General features: G+C 55.3%; 2 protein-coding genes across 2 annotated transcripts; one reads left to right on the top strand and one right to left on the bottom strand.

The window, feature by feature from the left end:
* Positions 1–59: 59 nt before the first annotated feature.
* Positions 60–7,500, top strand: L969DRAFT_104727 (uncharacterized protein). Its single transcript, XM_014711213.1, has 18 exons — positions 60–363; positions 421–1,001; positions 1,051–1,829; positions 1,877–1,966; positions 2,012–2,260; positions 2,311–2,919; positions 2,969–3,423; positions 3,478–3,499; positions 3,597–3,669; positions 3,746–3,806; positions 3,854–5,834; positions 5,885–6,163; positions 6,212–6,499; positions 6,549–6,569; positions 6,622–6,982; positions 7,033–7,215; positions 7,267–7,327; positions 7,381–7,500. Exons 1-16 carry the CDS (start codon positions 335–337, stop codon positions 7,056–7,058), a joined length of 5,904 nt encoding a protein of 1,967 aa, XP_014566699.1. The 5' UTR covers positions 60–334; the 3' UTR covers positions 7,059–7,215; positions 7,267–7,327; positions 7,381–7,500.
* Positions 7,059–17,032, bottom strand: L969DRAFT_25347 (uncharacterized protein). Its single transcript, XM_014710936.1, has 11 exons — positions 16,936–17,032; positions 14,928–16,887; positions 14,703–14,876; positions 13,651–14,650; positions 13,546–13,602; positions 13,394–13,496; positions 13,171–13,339; positions 12,946–13,125; positions 7,381–12,892; positions 7,265–7,327; positions 7,059–7,213 (listed from the first exon to the last, which is right to left on the bottom strand). The coding sequence occupies exons 1-11, from the start codon at positions 16,983–16,985 to the stop codon at positions 7,131–7,133; spliced, it is 9,351 nt and encodes a 3,116-aa protein (XP_014566422.1). The 5' UTR covers positions 16,986–17,032; the 3' UTR covers positions 7,059–7,130.
* Between the last annotated feature and the right edge of the window lie 151 nt (positions 17,033–17,183).

Below are 17,183 nucleotides of genomic sequence, written 5' to 3'. Positions count from 1 at the left end.
GGCTAATCAATTTTGTCGGGGACATCACGAACGAACGCGTGCGACTGTCTGCTGCTATCCCGCCGACGACGTGAAGGCGCCGAGCGTGTGAGCTGTTCAAGATCAGCAGCTGTTGCCGTACAACCTCGGCTGTCCCACGGTAGTCACGACGCATCGACTGACACGACTTGAGGACCTCAAGGCAAGTTTGTTCAGGCACCTCATTGTCACTGGCCGCGCCGGCTGCCAACGCTCGGCTAGCGATCACACGGCGCACATCTCCCGGCTCGGCAGCACTGTATGTAGAGCACAGACAGTCGGTCCCACTCGACAAAGTGCGTGATCAGTGCCCAGGATGAGCAACAATATCAAAGTCGTCTGTCGGTGCGTCCCGAGTCTCTGCCTTGTCCTCGCACTCGCGACTGACCCGAGACCGGCCAGGTTTCGACCGCCCAATGCATTAGAACTGCGGGAAGCTGGCGGAGAGCCTATCGTATCGATTGACCCCGAAGGTACAACGGTCAAGCTCAAGTCCCAAGATGCGCTACGCGGCCCCGACGCGAACGGCTTCACGTTCGACAGAGCGTTCGAGATGGACACGAAGCAAGAGGAAGTCTTTGAGTATGGCGTGCGCGGCATAGTCGATGATGTTCTGTCCGGCTTCAACGGCACCGTCTTTGCTTACGGACAGACCGGTTCGGGAAAGACGTACACCATGATGGGTACAGACATCGAGGATCCAAAGATGAAAGGCCTCATTCCTCGTATCACCGAACAAATCTTTGCTTCTATCATGGTCTCTCCCCCGCATATCGAATACCTCGTCAAATGTTCGTATATGGAGATCTACATGGAGCGCATCCGAGATCTACTTGCGCCCCAGAATGACAACCTGTCCATTCACGAGGACAAGGCGCGGGGAGTGTATGTCAAGAACCTTTCGGTCCTCTACGTCGGCAGCGCGCCAGAAGTCTACGAGATCATGAAGCAAGGCGGCTTGACTCGGGCAGTCAGCGCAACGAGTGTGTCGATCATCTATTGCTGAACGCTAGCGCTGACATTAGTGATCAGATATGAATGCAGAAAGCTCGAGATCTCATTCCATCTTTGTCATCAGCGTCAATCAACGCAACACAGAGACAGGCTCCCAAAAGAATGGCAATCTCTACCTCGTCGATCTTGCCGGTTCAGAGAAGGTCGGCAAGACAGGCGCAAGCGGACAGACACTAGAGGAGGCAAAGAAGATCAACAAATCCCTTTCTGCCTTGGGGATGGTCATCAATGCCCTCACCGACGGCAAATCCCAACATATCCCTTATCGCGACTCGAAGCTCACGAGAATCTTGCAAGAATCTCTCGGTGGAAATTCGAGAACGACTCTGATCATCAATTGCTCGCCGAGCATCTACAACGAAGCCGAGACTATCTCGACGCTCAGGTTTGGCATTCGAGCAAAGTCAATCAAGAATAAAGCCAGAGTCAATGCCGAGCTTTCTCCAGCAGAGCTCAAAGCGCTCCTCAAGAATGCCCAGCGGGATATTGCTCAATATCAGACCTACATTGCACTCCTGGAGGCCGAGCTATCCATCTGGCGCGCGGGAGGTACAGTCGATAAAGAAGCGTGGGCAACACTCGAGCGTGCCCGCTCGCAAGGACCAACGCTCGCTCTTGCCAGCACGGATGTGCCCAGTACGCCCAACCGATCGACGACGCCCATTAATCCTGCTGTTGGGTCTCTGCGTGATCTAGAGAGTAGACCGCCAACTCCAACCACCGTGTCGCTCGATCGTGACGAACGAGAAGAATTCCTCAAGCGAGAGAACGACTTGCAAGATCAATTAGCAGAAAAGGCAAGCACCACACTAGGACCTTAGACTGAGCTCATTCAGACTGACAGGAATCGGCACTTGCGTCACATGTGGAGCAATTACGCACGGCCCAGGCCGACTTTGAGGCTTTGCGCGCTTCTGCTTCACGCGATGCTCAGGCATGTCATCGAACACGAATGACGAGCCGCGCTGATGTTTCGCAGTCGGTCGGTGGCTTGTCCGCACTCGTCAACGACCTGAGATCGCAGCTCGAGCGTCTATCTCACGAGAATCGGGAGGCCCAGATCGTCGTCGATGCGCTCAAGGATCAGAACGCCGACACGACAGCAGAGCTTGAGGATGCCAAGCGCCAGATCTCCGAGCTCAGAATGCAACAAAGCCGCGGTCTCGGGGGCGACAAGGAGAAGCAGAGAGCCGAGAAGATGGCTGCTCTCATGGGCCACTTTGACACAGTGCGTCTCGCGATCTTTGATGACAGTGCCAATCTGATTACATTGTACAGTCTTCATCGACCGAGCATGAGACGCAGATCAGAGAAGCCCTGGATCGACTCGACAAGTCTCTGGGTGCCCAGCTGCCACACGACAGCAGTGATCTCGATCTGCTGAGGCGGCAGATCGAAGACGGCCAGTCTGCTCTTGCCTCACACGAAGAACGTCTACGCAACAGTCAAGCAGAAAATGCGGCGCTCTCTCGAAGGAACGAGGAGCTTGAGCATCGTCTGCGTTCGGCTGGGCAAGGCTACAAAGATCTTGCATCGAGTCAGATGCCTAAAGACGAAATGGCCACTGCCCAGCAGTTCGGTTCGGACGAGGAGGCCCTGCAGCACCAAAGGGCATCTGAGCAAGACCTCGTGGACCTTCGCGCTGATCTGGCCACGAAATCGGCGGAAATTGAAGCCCTGAATGCGAGCAATGGCTCGCTGCGTTCGACGCTCGAAGAAACAAAGCGTGCGTTTGCGATCACGACGGCGGGCATCGAAGGCAGCAAAGATCTCATGGAACGCGCTCGCGATATGGAGCGCATTCGCAAGACGATGGTCACACAGCTTGCAGACTTTGACAAGATGAAGAAATCGCTGACTAAGGATCTGCAAGATCGATGCGAAAAGGTACGCTGCACATTCAAGCCGTCAGTGTATTGCGCTCAATGTGGCGCAGGTGGTCGAGTTGGAGATCTCCTTGGACGAGACGCGCGAGCAATACAATGCTGTGATCCGCAATGGCAATAGTCGACTACAGCAACGCAAGATGGACTTCCTCACACGCAATCTCGACCAGCTCACTCTGGTGCAGCGACAGCTCGTCGAGCAGAACGCTTCTCTTAAGAAGGACGTCAGCGTGGCCGAGCGGAAGCTCACAGCGCGCAATGAGCGCATTCAGAACCTCGAGCAACTCCTCGCAAACGCTCAAGACAGCCTTGCAGCCCAAAATACAAAGTACAATTCTCAGCTACAAGCGCTTCACGACCGGATCGAATACGAGCGCGCGCTGAGTACACGATCGAGTCCTCAAGCCGTCAACGCCGCATCGGCTGCAAGTGCGCTACAATTTGGACGTGTCGCCCGACCGCTGCGAGGGGCGGGCAGCGCGACTGCCGAGACGGCGCCATCACCGTAGGTCTGACGCGTTACCGCGGTGACAAGACTGACTCAATTCGATGATCACAGGCTCAATGCTTCACTGGCAGCCGTACGTGCTACGACTTCAGGCGATAAGCGAAGCAGCTGGTTCTTCGCCTCCTGATCGCCACGCTCTCTGTGCTGTTGTACACTGCCTACCACCCTAGACGAATACAGTTCGCTTGTTTGGCTCGCTCGACCCCTGCAAACTTTCATTTCGGTCGTCTCAGCATGGCTCTGGTCTGCATCCGTCTCTTTGATTAAGCCGGTGACGGTCTAGTCTCGCTTCGCTCGCTCTGCTTTGCATCTCATTCAGACTCAAAGGACAAGCAGCCCTTGACAATCTCACTCGCTCACGCTATCAAAGTCAAACGTCTGTCAGTCGTCCCTACGAACCCGCACACATATTCTGATGACCTCACAGCTTCGAGCGAAGTTCAATGTCAGCGATGGCAAGCATGTCATCCGCACATACCGCAGCTACTCGACTCAGCGACCAAGGCTCGCCAACCATCAGACCGAGTCAAGCAGGCGCGTGCGGTCAGACGCTCGATCAAAGCTACGTGCCGACAGATTCGGATGATGCCAAGTGGTCAGACTTGCTACGACACGCTACAGACTCGGTCAATGAGGAGCAGCACGTCAGCCGCCTGCAAGCCTCGCGTGCTCGAAGTCTCACCAATGTCGCTGCTGCCGTCGCTGCTGCTGCTGCCGCCGCTGCTGCCAATGCAATCACGCACGATCATGCCCATCCGAGCCATGATCCTCTCGCTCCGAGGAGATCGTCCGCTGTGACGTTCTCGACGACGTCGGATCATGCGACTGGCACGCCCTCGTCAGATCACTCGCTCGCAAGTCAAGCCCATACGCTCGACAACAAGCCCGTCGGACAGCCCGATGAGGCTCAGGACATGAGTCAGACCATCTGGGGTCGTGCTTGGGCAGGCTCAATTGCACAGGATCGCTCGCTGCCAAGTTCGCCAGGCGCCAGACGTGCTTTTGCGCGTGCAATCGGACGAGACGATCAAGGCTTCTTGCGATCTACCAACTCGACAGAGAGCCTGTCGACGCTCGCTGCTCGTCGTCAAGACGCTCTCCGTAAGCTGCCCAAGCACGCTGCCTCGTACAGCATCGAGCCTCGCAATCGATTGGATGAGCTTGCCGTGTCTGACGAGCTGCGATCAGACTCAAGCGCCTGGCCTGACCTGGCTTATAGCGAGCCTCCCTCCCACGTCAGACCGTCACCCTCGGCAGCGAGCCTCACGAGCTTGTATGGCTCGAGTACGCCAACGACGCCCGCAAGCTCACCTGCGACTGCCAAGCTCGAGCTCGCGGCGGCAACGGAGCATCAGACACTTGTCAGCGAGCTCCTGTCGCCCCGAAGCCCTCGAGCTCGGCTGCACATGTCTCATCAAGATAAGACCGTCGTACACTCGCCCAGCTCGAATGGACTCCGTCACGCTGCCGTTGCCGCCAAACAAGCCAGCCCGCTCACCATCCGACGACACCGTAGCCTGCTGGCCGATCCACACGAGGACGGCTCGCCCTCACAAGCTGCTTCAGATTTGTCTACGATCAACGACAGCTTCGACAGCAACGGACGTGGCAGCGCTGACGACCACCGACGCCGTCGCTCATTCGCGCCTCCTCCATCCAGCCACGCTTCCTCACCTCTCTCGTGCTCGAGCAGAGGTGTCTCCGTGCCCGAGACGCTCGCGTACGATGCCCTCTATGGCTCCTCGCCCCGCGACTCGGTCGTCAGGTCGCCTGGACAGCAGCGCGAAGTTAAGCACGCTCAGGCTCAGGCTCAGGCACAGCAGGCGCCTTACATGAGCTGGTCAGGCGCAAACATTGAAGGCCAAGATGCGGCGCTTGCTCGACAGTTCCAGCAGATGCGTGCCTCGCCTCGTCACGCGACTTTGCCACTCGAAGGCGAGGTTGATCTCTCGCCGCGCTGGTCGCCCTCGTATGATCCTCGCTCTCTGCCACCTGCTACCGCAGTCTGGTCTCTGCCGCCCTCACCGCGACCCACGCCGGATCAAGCGCTTTATATGTCTGCCGGTCAAGTCGTAGGTCCCCTGCCTGGCTTGGCCAATCTGCAAGCAGGCTATGCAGCGATGCCATATGCTGCGGGCATATTGGACCAACAACAGGCCTACGGACCGCAGATCTTCACAAAGCTAGACTTGTTGCCCCAGCAAGTCGCGCAGACTCATGTGGACTTGACGACTGCCATCCAGTCCGATCGTCAGTTCCAGCCTATGTACGCCCAAGTTCTGCACAATTACAGCCACGCTCTCGCAAAGCCAGCCTCGCCTAATCAGTATCGTGCCTCGCCACCGGCTATTGAGCATCATGCCATCGACCGCCTTCAGAGTGACCGCCGCACAGAGTGGCGACTGCAGGCAGGTGATGCCCTCGTGATTCCTGGTCAGCGGCTAATACACGCGTGCAGGACGTCAAAGGCCAGCTCGTCGCATTCAGCCGCGATCAGGTCGGATCACGATGGATTCAGGCCAAGTTCGTTGACGCATCGTCCGCGGATCGGCTCGCCGTCTTTAACGAGCTCAGCCCTGCCTTGCTCGAGCTGAGCCAGGATTGCTTCTCGAACTATTGCTGCCAGCAGCTCTTTGCCCATGGAACACCGGCACAACGAGCAGAGCTTGTCGGCCGACTCAAGGGTCACGTGCTGCATCTCTCTCTCAGTCTCTATGGCTGCCGTGTCATACAAAAGGTATGCTAAAGTAGCGCTTCTGGATCACTGCGCTGACATGCCGGACAGGCGATAGAGCATTGTACACTCGATCTACAGCTTACCATCATGAACGAGCTCCGCGAGCACATCATCAGATGCTCCAAAGATCTCAACGCGAACCACTGCATCCAACGTATCCTCTGCGACGTGCCTGAACAGCATACGACCTTTATCGCAGATGCGTGCCGTGGCCATGTTGCGCGTCTGGCAACGAACAGCTACGCCTGTCGCGTCATACAGCGACTCTTTGAGAATGCTCGTCCGCAGACTCTTCGACCATTGCTAGAGGAAGCGCTGAACCACTGTAACGCTCTGGTCAGTCCCTGGCTATGCAGGCAAGCTATGTCTGACCTGTTGCATGCAGATGAACGATCAATTTGGTAATGTGGGCGCGATATCTGCCACGGTCGCGCAGTGTACTGACCAAGCTTCGGCAGTATGTCATACAACATATCGTCGAAAAGGGCCAGGACTGTGACCGCAAACGTGTGATCGCAAGTCTCAAGGGCAAGCTGCTCTCGCACTGCATGTCAAAGTACGCAAGCAACGTCGTCGAACGCTGCGTCATGCGTGCTACCGACAAGGATCTCCAGTGGCTCGTCAAAGAGTCCCTAGACCCTCTGCCTGATGGCAACTCGCCCATTGCTATCATGCTCGGTGACATGTTCGCCAACTATGCGCTGGGAACAATGCTCAAGACTGTCCGACATGAGCCAACTCGCTCACAGCTATGGGAAGAGACTCGTCATCAGCTCCAATGCGTCAGACAGCGCGGTGCGACCAAGCATGTCAATGCCAGTCAGTCTTTCGCAATTGCTGCGATGATCTCTTGCTGATATCCAGCTCAGTCGAGAAGCTGCTCGATGCAGCTTGAATGTCACACAGGTCGATACAAGGACTGGAATGTTTACAACGACAACGGACGTATCTACAGGTTGTGCTGGTGTCATTGCAACTCAGCGGGTAATCGCTTGTGGTAGAGATTGCTCTGCAGAACGAGCAAGAGTCCCTCGAGAGGAATGGTCATGCCTGTGCTTTTCGTCAGCAGATGGTCTTCACTTGCGCCCTGCTGGCACGAACCTTCATGACACCACTGCGGGAACTTGGACCTTTGCACGCCTAGCCATTCGAGAGGCGGCGTAGCTGCGTAGGATGACAATCAGCGGCAGCTCGTTTCTCATGAGCGCAAGGCTCACCGTCCCCTAGTAGATTGAGCTTAGGCTGATTGATAACGTTCTCTCGCGCTATGAGCGTAAGTGGCTCAACAGTAACAGGAAGTGGCTCGTCTGGCTTTCCTCGATCTGTGATAGTACCGGACCCTACACGGGCAAGTGCTTGTTGGAACGACTGGAAGAGCTCGCCGAGACTCTTCAGAAGAGCGTAATTGAGCGCAATGTCCACTTGGCCATCGTACACAAGCTTGAACCAATGCTCGACGACGCGAGTACCAGGCTCTTGTAAGGATCGCATGGAGACATCGGTCGTTGGTATCTTGAATATGTTACGATCTGTTGCTTCGCGAAATGCTTGTATCCAGGCCGAAATGTGTAGCTCGCGTTCCTCGCTGGGCAATATCTTCTTTGGCCGCAACCGTCGCATCGATAGGAAGCCGAGATGTACGGTCAGATCGCGCTCGAGCTGGCCATTGGATGTATAGCACCGGATGAGCGCCGCGCTGACCAAGCCAGTATCCGCACGATACACGTCATTGTCTGCAAACGTTCTCGGGAAGATGGCAATGCGGAGGCGTTCGCTCTTAAAAGTCAGACTCAGCGTCGTACTCGAAGCGTGATCCACATGCTGCCCAGACGGCACTGCGTGCGACAGCTGCTGTTGAGTCGGTGGCTTTGAAGGGCTAGGCATCGCTCGCTGCATGATCTGCATCGCCTTGAGTGTCCTGTCGTGCGCGAGGCGCTGCAAGTCGACGCCGATCTGGGCTAGCAGAGGAATTGTTCTGACCGTCGCGATAACGTTGCAAACGCCCAGACGAACTGTGAAGATCAGCTTGACATTGGAACGACTTGGTACAGCTGCATTCGAGACGTTCGACAGGTCGTCTTGCACCCGCACCATGATCGGATCAGCGTGGAACAAAGCAATACGTCGCCAATCAAAGTCAAGCTGGCATTCTGCCTCGCCCAATTTGAGCGCCACCGATAGTAAGTGGTCTGTATCGACAAGCTTAGTATTGCTGATGGGCATTTTGAGGACAGAGATGAGCGCAGAGGGTCCAACGGTCAATGAGCCTGAGAGTCTTCCTTTGCTTGAGACAGTAATGCCATCGAAGCTGAGTGCCGAGCGGTGCAGACCATGAGGGGATTTGCTGAATTTGATTGATGGCGCTTGCACTTCGCAAGTGACGGTCCCGATAGCTTGACCGAGTTGAGCAACAAATGTGAGCGACCGAATGCGGCAGAGTCCTGTGACCGCAAGCTTCGACCCTCCACAATTACGATGGCCTGCTTCCACATCTGCGACAGGGTCATCATACGTCGATGACTGCGTGAGCTCGCTCAATTCGTCAATCCAGACTGTTTTCATGCAGATCCAATCTTGTAATTGGCGGGCGTTGAGCTCCGATGCTACTCGCGCAATATCGCAAGCTACCGCCAGTATATGAGGCTCGCCTGCGACTTCTGACACATTCAACGTCATCGACAGCGCAAGATCCTTGACCTTCGCGCCTATGCACTTCTCCGGCGAGAAGGAATGCCGTAAATCGACTGCAATCTCGTCCAGGTTGACGCAAAGAGAGACGCGCTTTGCATGGGGTGCCAGAGTGACCAGGAAGCCGCCGCTCTGCCACGACAGAGAGACTGCAACAGGTGCTGCAGCGCCGCAGCTGATGTCCAGCTTGGAAATATCTATGCGTATGCTGATACTCGTTCTCAGACCCCCCAAGATCGCAGGAGGCTCGAAGTCGGCGACACCCTCCGTTTCTTCCTCGTGCGATTGCGCTTGAGTTTGGTTCGTAGAGGCAGCCTCACCCGTGTCTACTTGCGCAAGGGCATGTCTCATAAAGGGCAGGAGTGTCGGATAGAGCACATTGGTAGACGAATGAATGACAAAGGCCACATGCAGCTCAGATGGTGCTGTCGCATCGGTCGATTGTGGCAGCTTTCGATGTATGACAGTACCAGAAACGCCAGGCAAGACGAAAACGTCGGCACGCCCAGCTCCTCTTGCATCTCTCGGTGGTACTTCCGCACGAGTCTCTGTCAAGGACGCCGTTCGCTCCAGGCTCGATCCATTGACGATAGAAGAGGAGCGTGTGGCAGAATAGGCGTGCAGCCGAACGACGCCGCTTTTAAAATGACAGGCACCTTTGAAGAGGTGTTGGCGACTCGATGCTTCGACATGCGATTCGGGGAGCGAGTCGACATCCGATGCCAGTGACGAGGATGTCTGAACACTCGGTCGCGTCTCGAGGCGGTTGTAGCGGTCGTTACTGAGCTGATAGACCCTTCTGAGAGCTACAAATCGTCTGAGGATGGAAGGGTCCATATCTATCTCTAATCCTGAGACTTCTGACGAGACCGATGTGGTATGCAGCGCTTCCTCATCGTGCGGACTAACAATCACCGTCAATGCAGGCATGAGCATTTTGTTTCGGCTTTCCCGAGCAGCGAAATGGTCTCGCCGAGCTTGACGGAAGTGATCCACGAATTGCGCTGAAAGCCCTGTAATGCTGACAAAGCCAGCACTACCCTTTTGTGTAGCGAATGTCAGACTTTTGCATGCGAAAAGGAATGCAGCGACCGCGACATGGTCGTTCTTTTCGGTGCCAAAGTCCTCGAGTGGTATCGCGATACCGAGCTCGTTCACCGAGAGCGAGAGAACACAGCGCGTAACCCAAGGTACCTCAGCAGCAGAGGAACTTGTGTTACTGTCGAAAGCGTCCAAAAGCTTCGCTTTAATCGCTTCGAGCTCTTTTGCTCGCTGAGAACGCCGTGCCTTGATTTCGATGATGTGATAATCGATCAGTGAGCCCAGTGCTTCGATAGCTATGGCTTGCATGACAGCATGCAGATGTGAGATCTTCAGGTGAAGGTGTGAGAGGTGAGAGGCATCTTTGTCTTCGACGATTTCTGGAAGATTGACCTTTTGATTGCTGGCACTGACGCTGAGCATGAGATAGGCTAAGCGATGACGACTCGAGACTTTGCGCTGATATGACGTGCGCCCATGTGGCTGATCCAGGGATATCACAAGATCGTCAAGAGCTGCATGCCAAAGAATGGACTGACTGTCTGATGGCTTGCTAATGTCCGCCACGACCCGGCCGCTCTCGAAATATTGGACAGCTTTAGGTGATTGGACCGCGATCTGAAACCCGCTGAAAAGCAAGGACGCGCTGATGGAAGGATTGACGGTACTGCTGGATGCTGAAGCTACTTGGATGGTCTTCGAGGCTGGCTGCCGAGCAGTATAACGCTTGATGATTGGCTCAAGGTCATCATACTCCGCTTCGATAGCTTGGTACAATGTTAGGGCATAATCAAGTAGCTGTACCGATAATGTCGCCGTAAACCGATCAACAAGCAGTTTGACCAGTGCACAGTCTGCTCGGCGATCATAGACGACTCGCACAGCAGATAACGCGATGCGCCGCAGGGAACCCGACTTGACACTGTCGCGCAATACTAGGCTGTGCCCGCTAACCTCCACGGAGCCTTGAAAGCTTTGCGAAGACCCCGCGCCGATGATCGACTCGAAACCGAGACTACAATCTCGCAGCGCATATTCGATTGATAATTTCTGGAGAGCGTGCATCTGCACACTTGTGTTTGCAAGCGATACCTGTATGGCTACTCGAATAGCCTGTCGGTTTGACGCTGTCCCCAAGGATGGAGTCGGGCCTGCACTGCGATGTAGAGCCTCGTCTACAGCCTGCCAGTCCTGTCGCAGCTTGTCGAGATAGACTGCCGAATGCTTGACAATATCTTGGCGCCACGAGTCAGCTAGGGTGTGCATGCGGCTCACGCTCTGTGGAAACCTTGCGGACAAGCTGGCCAGCCGGGAAACTGCATGCAGTGTGGGCGTGAGTAAGACCGATGTAGCCGAGCTGGAGCACAAGCTCGAAGCGGCGGACGCGCCGGACAGCCAGGCTGCAGACGTCTCAAAGCGATTTAGCGTGACGGACATTAGCGAGCTAGGCTTTCCGGAATTATCTGAAGCAGTCAGCTCCAGAAGTCCGACCAGAATCTGCGTCGAGCCCGAAAGCTCGCTGTCTGGCTCACGTCTGACTTGCGAGGTAGCATAGAGGTCGGCTATCACCAGACTGACGCTGAGCTCGGAAGCGATTGAGACGTCGATCGTTTTGCATGATGCCAAAATTGTGAGCACGAGTGCGCTCGAGATCTTCGGCCGCTGCCAGATCTGACGTGTACGCCTTGTGTCAATCGCAGGAGCTGGCTTGCTAGCTTGCACGCGATGCTCGAATACCCTCCGCACCCGGAGCGCATGACGAATGAGACCGAAAACAGCCGGGTGTGTAACTACATGAGCACCGTCCCAGGTAATGCTTGCCCAAGGCCTGAGTTCGCCCGACTCGTACAAGCCTTCCGAACGCAGCAGACCTTTGAGAGGACGTAGCGTGATGAAATTTGCAGCATTGCCAAAGCGAGCCTCTGCAAGCTTTGCAGTGATTGGACCGACTTGCAAGTCGGCCGACACTGCCGAGGTAAGGCTGACGAGCTGCTGCCACAGTATATCAGGCGAAGCGTCATCAGCGGCAAAGAGCATGCGAAGCAGTGCCAAGTCCCACAGCTCGCTTTCATCAATTTCCCAGCTACGCCATTCCTTGAGAAGCGCCACAGCATCTTGCAGATCGTAAGTTTCCAGAGAAGCACCGCGCAAGTCTCGGCAGCCTGCATGGCGAGCGCAATGCCGTATGTGAGCAAGAAGCTTCCAGCTGAAGTCGCCTCTGGGACTCCGGCGACCGCCGTGCACAAGGTACGAAGCGCGATTGAGGAATGCAGGCTCTGTGTCCAGTCCATCCTTAGCTGCGGATTGCAAGGCAGATATGACAAGATGCCGCATGCTACGCGAAGCAGGCTTCGGCAGACCGATCTCGGCATCGACTGAGCTTTCACCGATCTGTCGAGCCACCTGTAGCCATGCGCAGGTTGCTCCTGCAATCAGCTCGGCTGCAGATTCCACAAAGATCATCTCTATTCCGTCGAAATGGGCGCGCACGCTAGACTTGTCCATAGCAAGCGAGATCCGAAGATCGACGGGCGCGAGAGACAAATCAAGCACAGTGCCAGTGCGTGTGCGCGGCAGAGTCGAAGGCCGGCCAGCCCCCGTGAGCCCGTCGTAAGCATCGGGCTCCGTCAGAGACAGGCGCAAGGCGATGTCATTGGCAGCTACGTTGCAGCCTATTCGCGAAAGGTCTGAGTACAGTCGCTGATGGGGAGTATCTTCGTCCTGCACGCGCGTATTGGCGGATATGTCCATCTCTAGCGACATTTGATCGACAGTGAGAGATGCACATGACGCCACACCCCGGCCGTTGCTCTTGTACCTAGTCCGCGACTCTGCTAGTGCACTTACATCCGCCTCTTGAAGCGTGTCCTGACACGATCGAATATTGATGTCGACCTCGTCGATGCGCAGAATCGTTCTCGAGTGAAATGCCGGCACATCGGCGTGGTACGTCGCCATGAATGCGCGCTGCAAAGAGTCAAGTGCAGACTCCGCGCTTGTCTGTCTCTGCTGCCCATCAGCTTAATCCGTCTTGAAAGGCTGTTGACGCATACGTGACTTCGTGATGAGCAGAAAGCAACCAAGTTCGCGGCAACTTGCGGCGTGGCGCGGACAAGAAGTCCTCCCATGCTCGTAACGCGCACGCAGGTCATCTCTTCGCCATGCTCGACAGTCGGCCAAGGTCGCTGTACCTTCGCATTGCTGTCTAGCACGTCAGGTGGCTTGAGGATCCCCTAATTCGACGTCAGTCAAGGGTGCAATCATCATCGTTAACCCACTGTCGGTGAAGCAGAGGTTTGCCAGTGACCATCACGCAGAAACCATTGCTGAGGATTCTGCCAAAAGTCAAGAGCTTCATCTCGGCGGCGCGTTTCGTGATCGTAAGAAGAGCTGCTGCGATGTTGTGTTAACCGCAAAAACGTTGGCCTCTCGTAACTCTGACGATGACTGGGCAGAGCAGGCTCTAAGCCCATGACAGCATCCCATAGTCGCAAAACTTACCTGGCGGTCGCAGTGGTTGTTTCTGCTTCATAGTCTGCGAATTCGTCTTGCTCTGAGCCTCCGTATACCTCCTCGCGCCCTGTTGTTCGTGAGACATTGCGGTCTGTAGGACAGCATGTCAGTGCAGGCTTCGCGGTGGAATGTCCGCTGACCCTTCTTGACTTCCGATGTCCTTCCCAATGCGGGCAGGAACAAGCCAGACATGTGCGCTGATACTAGGTTGAGCTCAAAAGCCCCAGAAGAGTCTGTCAACTCACTGTCGCGACCTCTGTGCGGCATGACAAGCGGCTTGAATCGATGTGAGAGAGCATCCTGGCCCATGATGAATGCGCGCTGCTTTTGAAAGGCGTCCTCGAGATCACTACGACGCTTGACAACGTCGATGTGCAGACTGCTAAGCAGCTGGGCCGTTTGCGTGAAGCAATCTTGTCCTTTCTCTTGTAGTAGCGTGACTAGCGTTATTGATGGCACTTCGATCTGCACAGTAGACAGGGCGTCCATCGAGATGAGTGTGCTCGATTGTACTTGTACGCCGAGAGGTAGTGATGCATGTAGGGCTGATGTGCGGCAATCTGAGAATATAGTACCGGCCAACGACTCGATGTTGACGCTCGCAAAGGTCGCGTCAGCATCCGAATCCAGAGCGAAGTCGGGCGGCAGTGCATTATCGGCGTCTGTTATGCTGAAGCCCACAGCAGCTGAGACCGATGTCAGCATCATGATGTCCTTGAAAGTGAGCCACGAGTCGATCGAGCCAACGTTGACATCCCAATGGCCAGCGTAGGTTGACGTGCGAGGCTGAGGCCCAAACATTCGATGGCCCGCGACCTCGAAGCCCGCGCCTGCGAGTAAGCGATCTTTTGCTTTGGTATGCCAGGTCGCGAGGTTTTGACAAGCAGTCCATAGCTCAAGCTGATAGTGTTCAGCATTGACAGCGAGCTCCATGAACGAATCGTGATTGCGCAGCTGTAGCTGTACATCCGGTACTAGCAAAGCAACCCCGTCGTTGCAACGATAGTGATCTTCCGGGAGAACCATTGCCGCATCTTGTATCTCGAGGCATAGGTTGACATCAAAGATTTCGTTGAAGCCAGGCCGCCATTTGCGCTCAAGTGGATCCCCTTGAACGTCACGCGACAGGCGCGAGCGGTATTCCTCGAGAGTTGCAAAGTGAGTGAAAACGCCAAAATAGCAGTCGCGCAGGTTGACGAGTGTGCGAAGGACGTAGCCGAGCGCTTTGAAGCGCATATCGACGAGCTTCACAGATGTCAGCTCTCAAAGTATGCAACATTTCAAAAATAGAGCGTACCTTGGCGTCGAGATCAAGCGACTCGACTTGACCTACTTCTACCTGTGCATGGTATGTGTACTTGCCGTGTAGATGAAGATGTGCCACCGAGCCGAAATGAACCGGGACCGACTCTGCAAAGGCAGCATACGTGTTCCACTCGGGCAATGACAACTTGCAGTCCACATTTGCGGCCTTGTATCAGCAAGGTCAGCCAAATGCGACGAGCAAGAGATATCAGCGTACATCGGCTTCGAACGTGACCAGATTCTCCGAGGCATTATAGACGTCCGACGGGACCTCTATATGCGCAGTCAGGCGGGGCACATCGATGAGCAACAAAGTGTTGTCAGAGATCTGGAGTGGGTTGTTGATGATATTGTGATCGTTGAGATAGAGATACTGCTTGAAGTCGACGAGCGTGAGATCGATGCTGTAAAGGAAGGGTACAAAGTTGGTAAACGGGGCAGCAGGGGCAGCCGTCCAGTCCTTGACGAGGTCAGCAATAAGGTATGTGTGGTCTCGCAGGAGATAGATCTCGCCGGACGTGAGCGATGTCGTGATGACCCAATGGTGCAAGGAATCCCATTTTAATGGTGCAGGCATTTGCAGCGATACACGGCAGAGAGAGGCCTTGAGGAAGGTGACGTAATTGACACTAGACGAGACGCTAAACTCGTCGAGATGGACTTCCATGACAGTATCGTAGCCGCTCGCGGAGGCGATCATGGGCAAGACGAAGCTGAGTGTGGAATTAGCACCGACTGAGATGTCAAACCAGCCGTAAGGTCTGGGCCCGAGACCGATCATCGAGTCAGTGTCGTTCGTCATACCGTCGTATTTCCAGTCTTTGGACTGCTCCCGCGTGGGAACTCGAAATTTGGTAGCCGAAGTGAACTCTGCAAATATCTTGAGAGCAGTGTGCAAGCGAGTCTGACCAGGCAGTAGGCGCGGAGTCTCGACAGCATCGAGGAAGACGGCGGGCGTGAAAGTCTTCATGAGATCGCCCCTCTGTCGGTCTAGCCAGGGACCATAATTGACGACGCCGCCTCTGATCTGGATATCGACGCCCCACTCTGGCGCTAGATCGCCATTGCCGATGTCATACGAATCGAGCAGACCGTGCGCACGCTGACTGATTTGATCCGGAACGCGGCCTGGTACATCGGCATAGTAAGTGAGATCGAGAGCAGGCGTGTCGAGCAAGGTTGTGACTTTCGCGTACTCCGCCGCGTGAGCTCCCGTCGTGTCCTCCGTCCGGTATCGCTCCAAGCCTTTCCATGCTGCCATGTCCGGGTGAGCAAAGGGCGCATCGAGGGTCTGTAATGAGTAGAGCTTGAAGCGTTTTGCAAAATCACCCTGGCGCAAAGCTTGAAAGGTAGAGCTCATGTGGTCAAACGTCGACTTTGGTAGCGCATTTTGAACGACAAGTAAGTCTGCAGCACGTTGACCGCGCTCTAGCAGGGGTTCCTCGTAGTCTGGGTTCGTTCTGAAGATGATCTTTGCCTTCTCGAAGAGGAAGTGAAAGACTGATTTATACCTGTCGTGCTTTGACCTGCTCTTGACGGTCTCGTACGTGCCGGCGACAGCATCGAATGCGCAGATCAGAACCGTAGGTGTCGAGGCATTGCCCAGTACGATACTTCCATTGAACGCTCTGACCTCTGCAGGCAGAAGCTCACGCAGCCAATCGATATCTCCACTCGAATCGGCTGGCTCGCCGGCAGAGTCATTGTGCATGTGGGCTGTGAAGGATTGAGGGCGAGAAGGCTCTTTGTCGACGACAGAGGGCGCTGCTGAGGTGGTCTGGGATGCCAACTGTGCCAATATGTCATCGAAAGAAGGCGTGCGGTTGTAGAGGAACCATTCGACACCTTCCAGCCGGATGGCCAGACGACAGGGCAGCTTCTGAGCGTCTGGACGGCTGTCTTGGTCCTGCCTGGTCCTCCTCAACCACCATCTATAGGTGATATTGCCTTCGAGCACTCTCAGAGACTGATTGCGAGACTGGTAGCGAGCATCTTTCCAGGCTATCCGACCACCGAGTGGGCTTATTTGTACGCCTTCGAACAAAAAGCGAGCGTTGTTCCGCCGGCCGATCGTTCTGTTGAGGGCCCATCCCAGCACTACACCGGCTAGACGATTGAGGTAGAACAGATAGAAAGTGACGAGCACGACAGCAATGACAAATTCGACGAGGAGCAGCCTTTGCAGCCTGTCAGCCCGCTTCATCCTTGATGAGGCTGATACTCACCAATTGAGCTGCTTGTAGCCCGTTCCACGCAGACCTGATAAGCTCGCCATGGCTTATCAGGTGCTTGGCTCATACGGCATTTGTCAAAACCCGGTCGGTGCAGCCATTATATTATAACCCATTCGCGCCGACGCGTTAACGCGTTAAACACAGTGACGTACCACGCACGAGGCATCTTGTGATATCGAGGATTCGTGCATGCGTCTCAGGCCGATGGTGATAGGGTCTAACATTGAGACAGAAATGGG

The sequence above is a fragment of the Mixia osmundae genome (assembly GCF_000708205.1).
Source record: "Mixia osmundae IAM 14324 unplaced genomic scaffold scaffold_8, whole genome shotgun sequence".
Classification (NCBI taxonomy): domain Eukaryota; kingdom Fungi; phylum Basidiomycota; class Mixiomycetes; order Mixiales; family Mixiaceae; genus Mixia; species Mixia osmundae.
Note: the sequence above shows the minus strand (reverse complement) of the source record. Positions and strands in the feature narration are given on the sequence as shown.

Coding starts and splice junctions, on each gene's coding strand:
- L969DRAFT_104727 (XM_014711213.1), top strand. CDS start 335: ATGAGCAACAATATCAAAGTCGTCTGTCG. Junction 2,261..2,310: donor TCATGGGCCACTTTGACACA/GTGCGTCTCGCG, acceptor TACATTGTACAG/TCTTCATCGACCGAGCATGA. Junction 6,570..6,621: donor TGAACGATCAATTTGGTAAT/GTGGGCGCGATA, acceptor AAGCTTCGGCAG/TATGTCATACAACATATCGT.
- L969DRAFT_25347 (XM_014710936.1), bottom strand. CDS start 16,985: ATGGCGAGCTTATCAGGTCTGCGTGGAACGGGCTACAAGCAGCTCAAT. Junction 13,603..13,650: donor GCCGCACAGAGGTCGCGACA/GTGAGTTGACAG, acceptor ACCTAGTATCAG/CGCACATGTCTGGCTTGTTC. Junction 13,126..13,170: donor AAACCTCTGCTTCACCGACA/GTGGGTTAACGA, acceptor ACGTCGAATTAG/GGGATCCTCAAGCCACCTGA.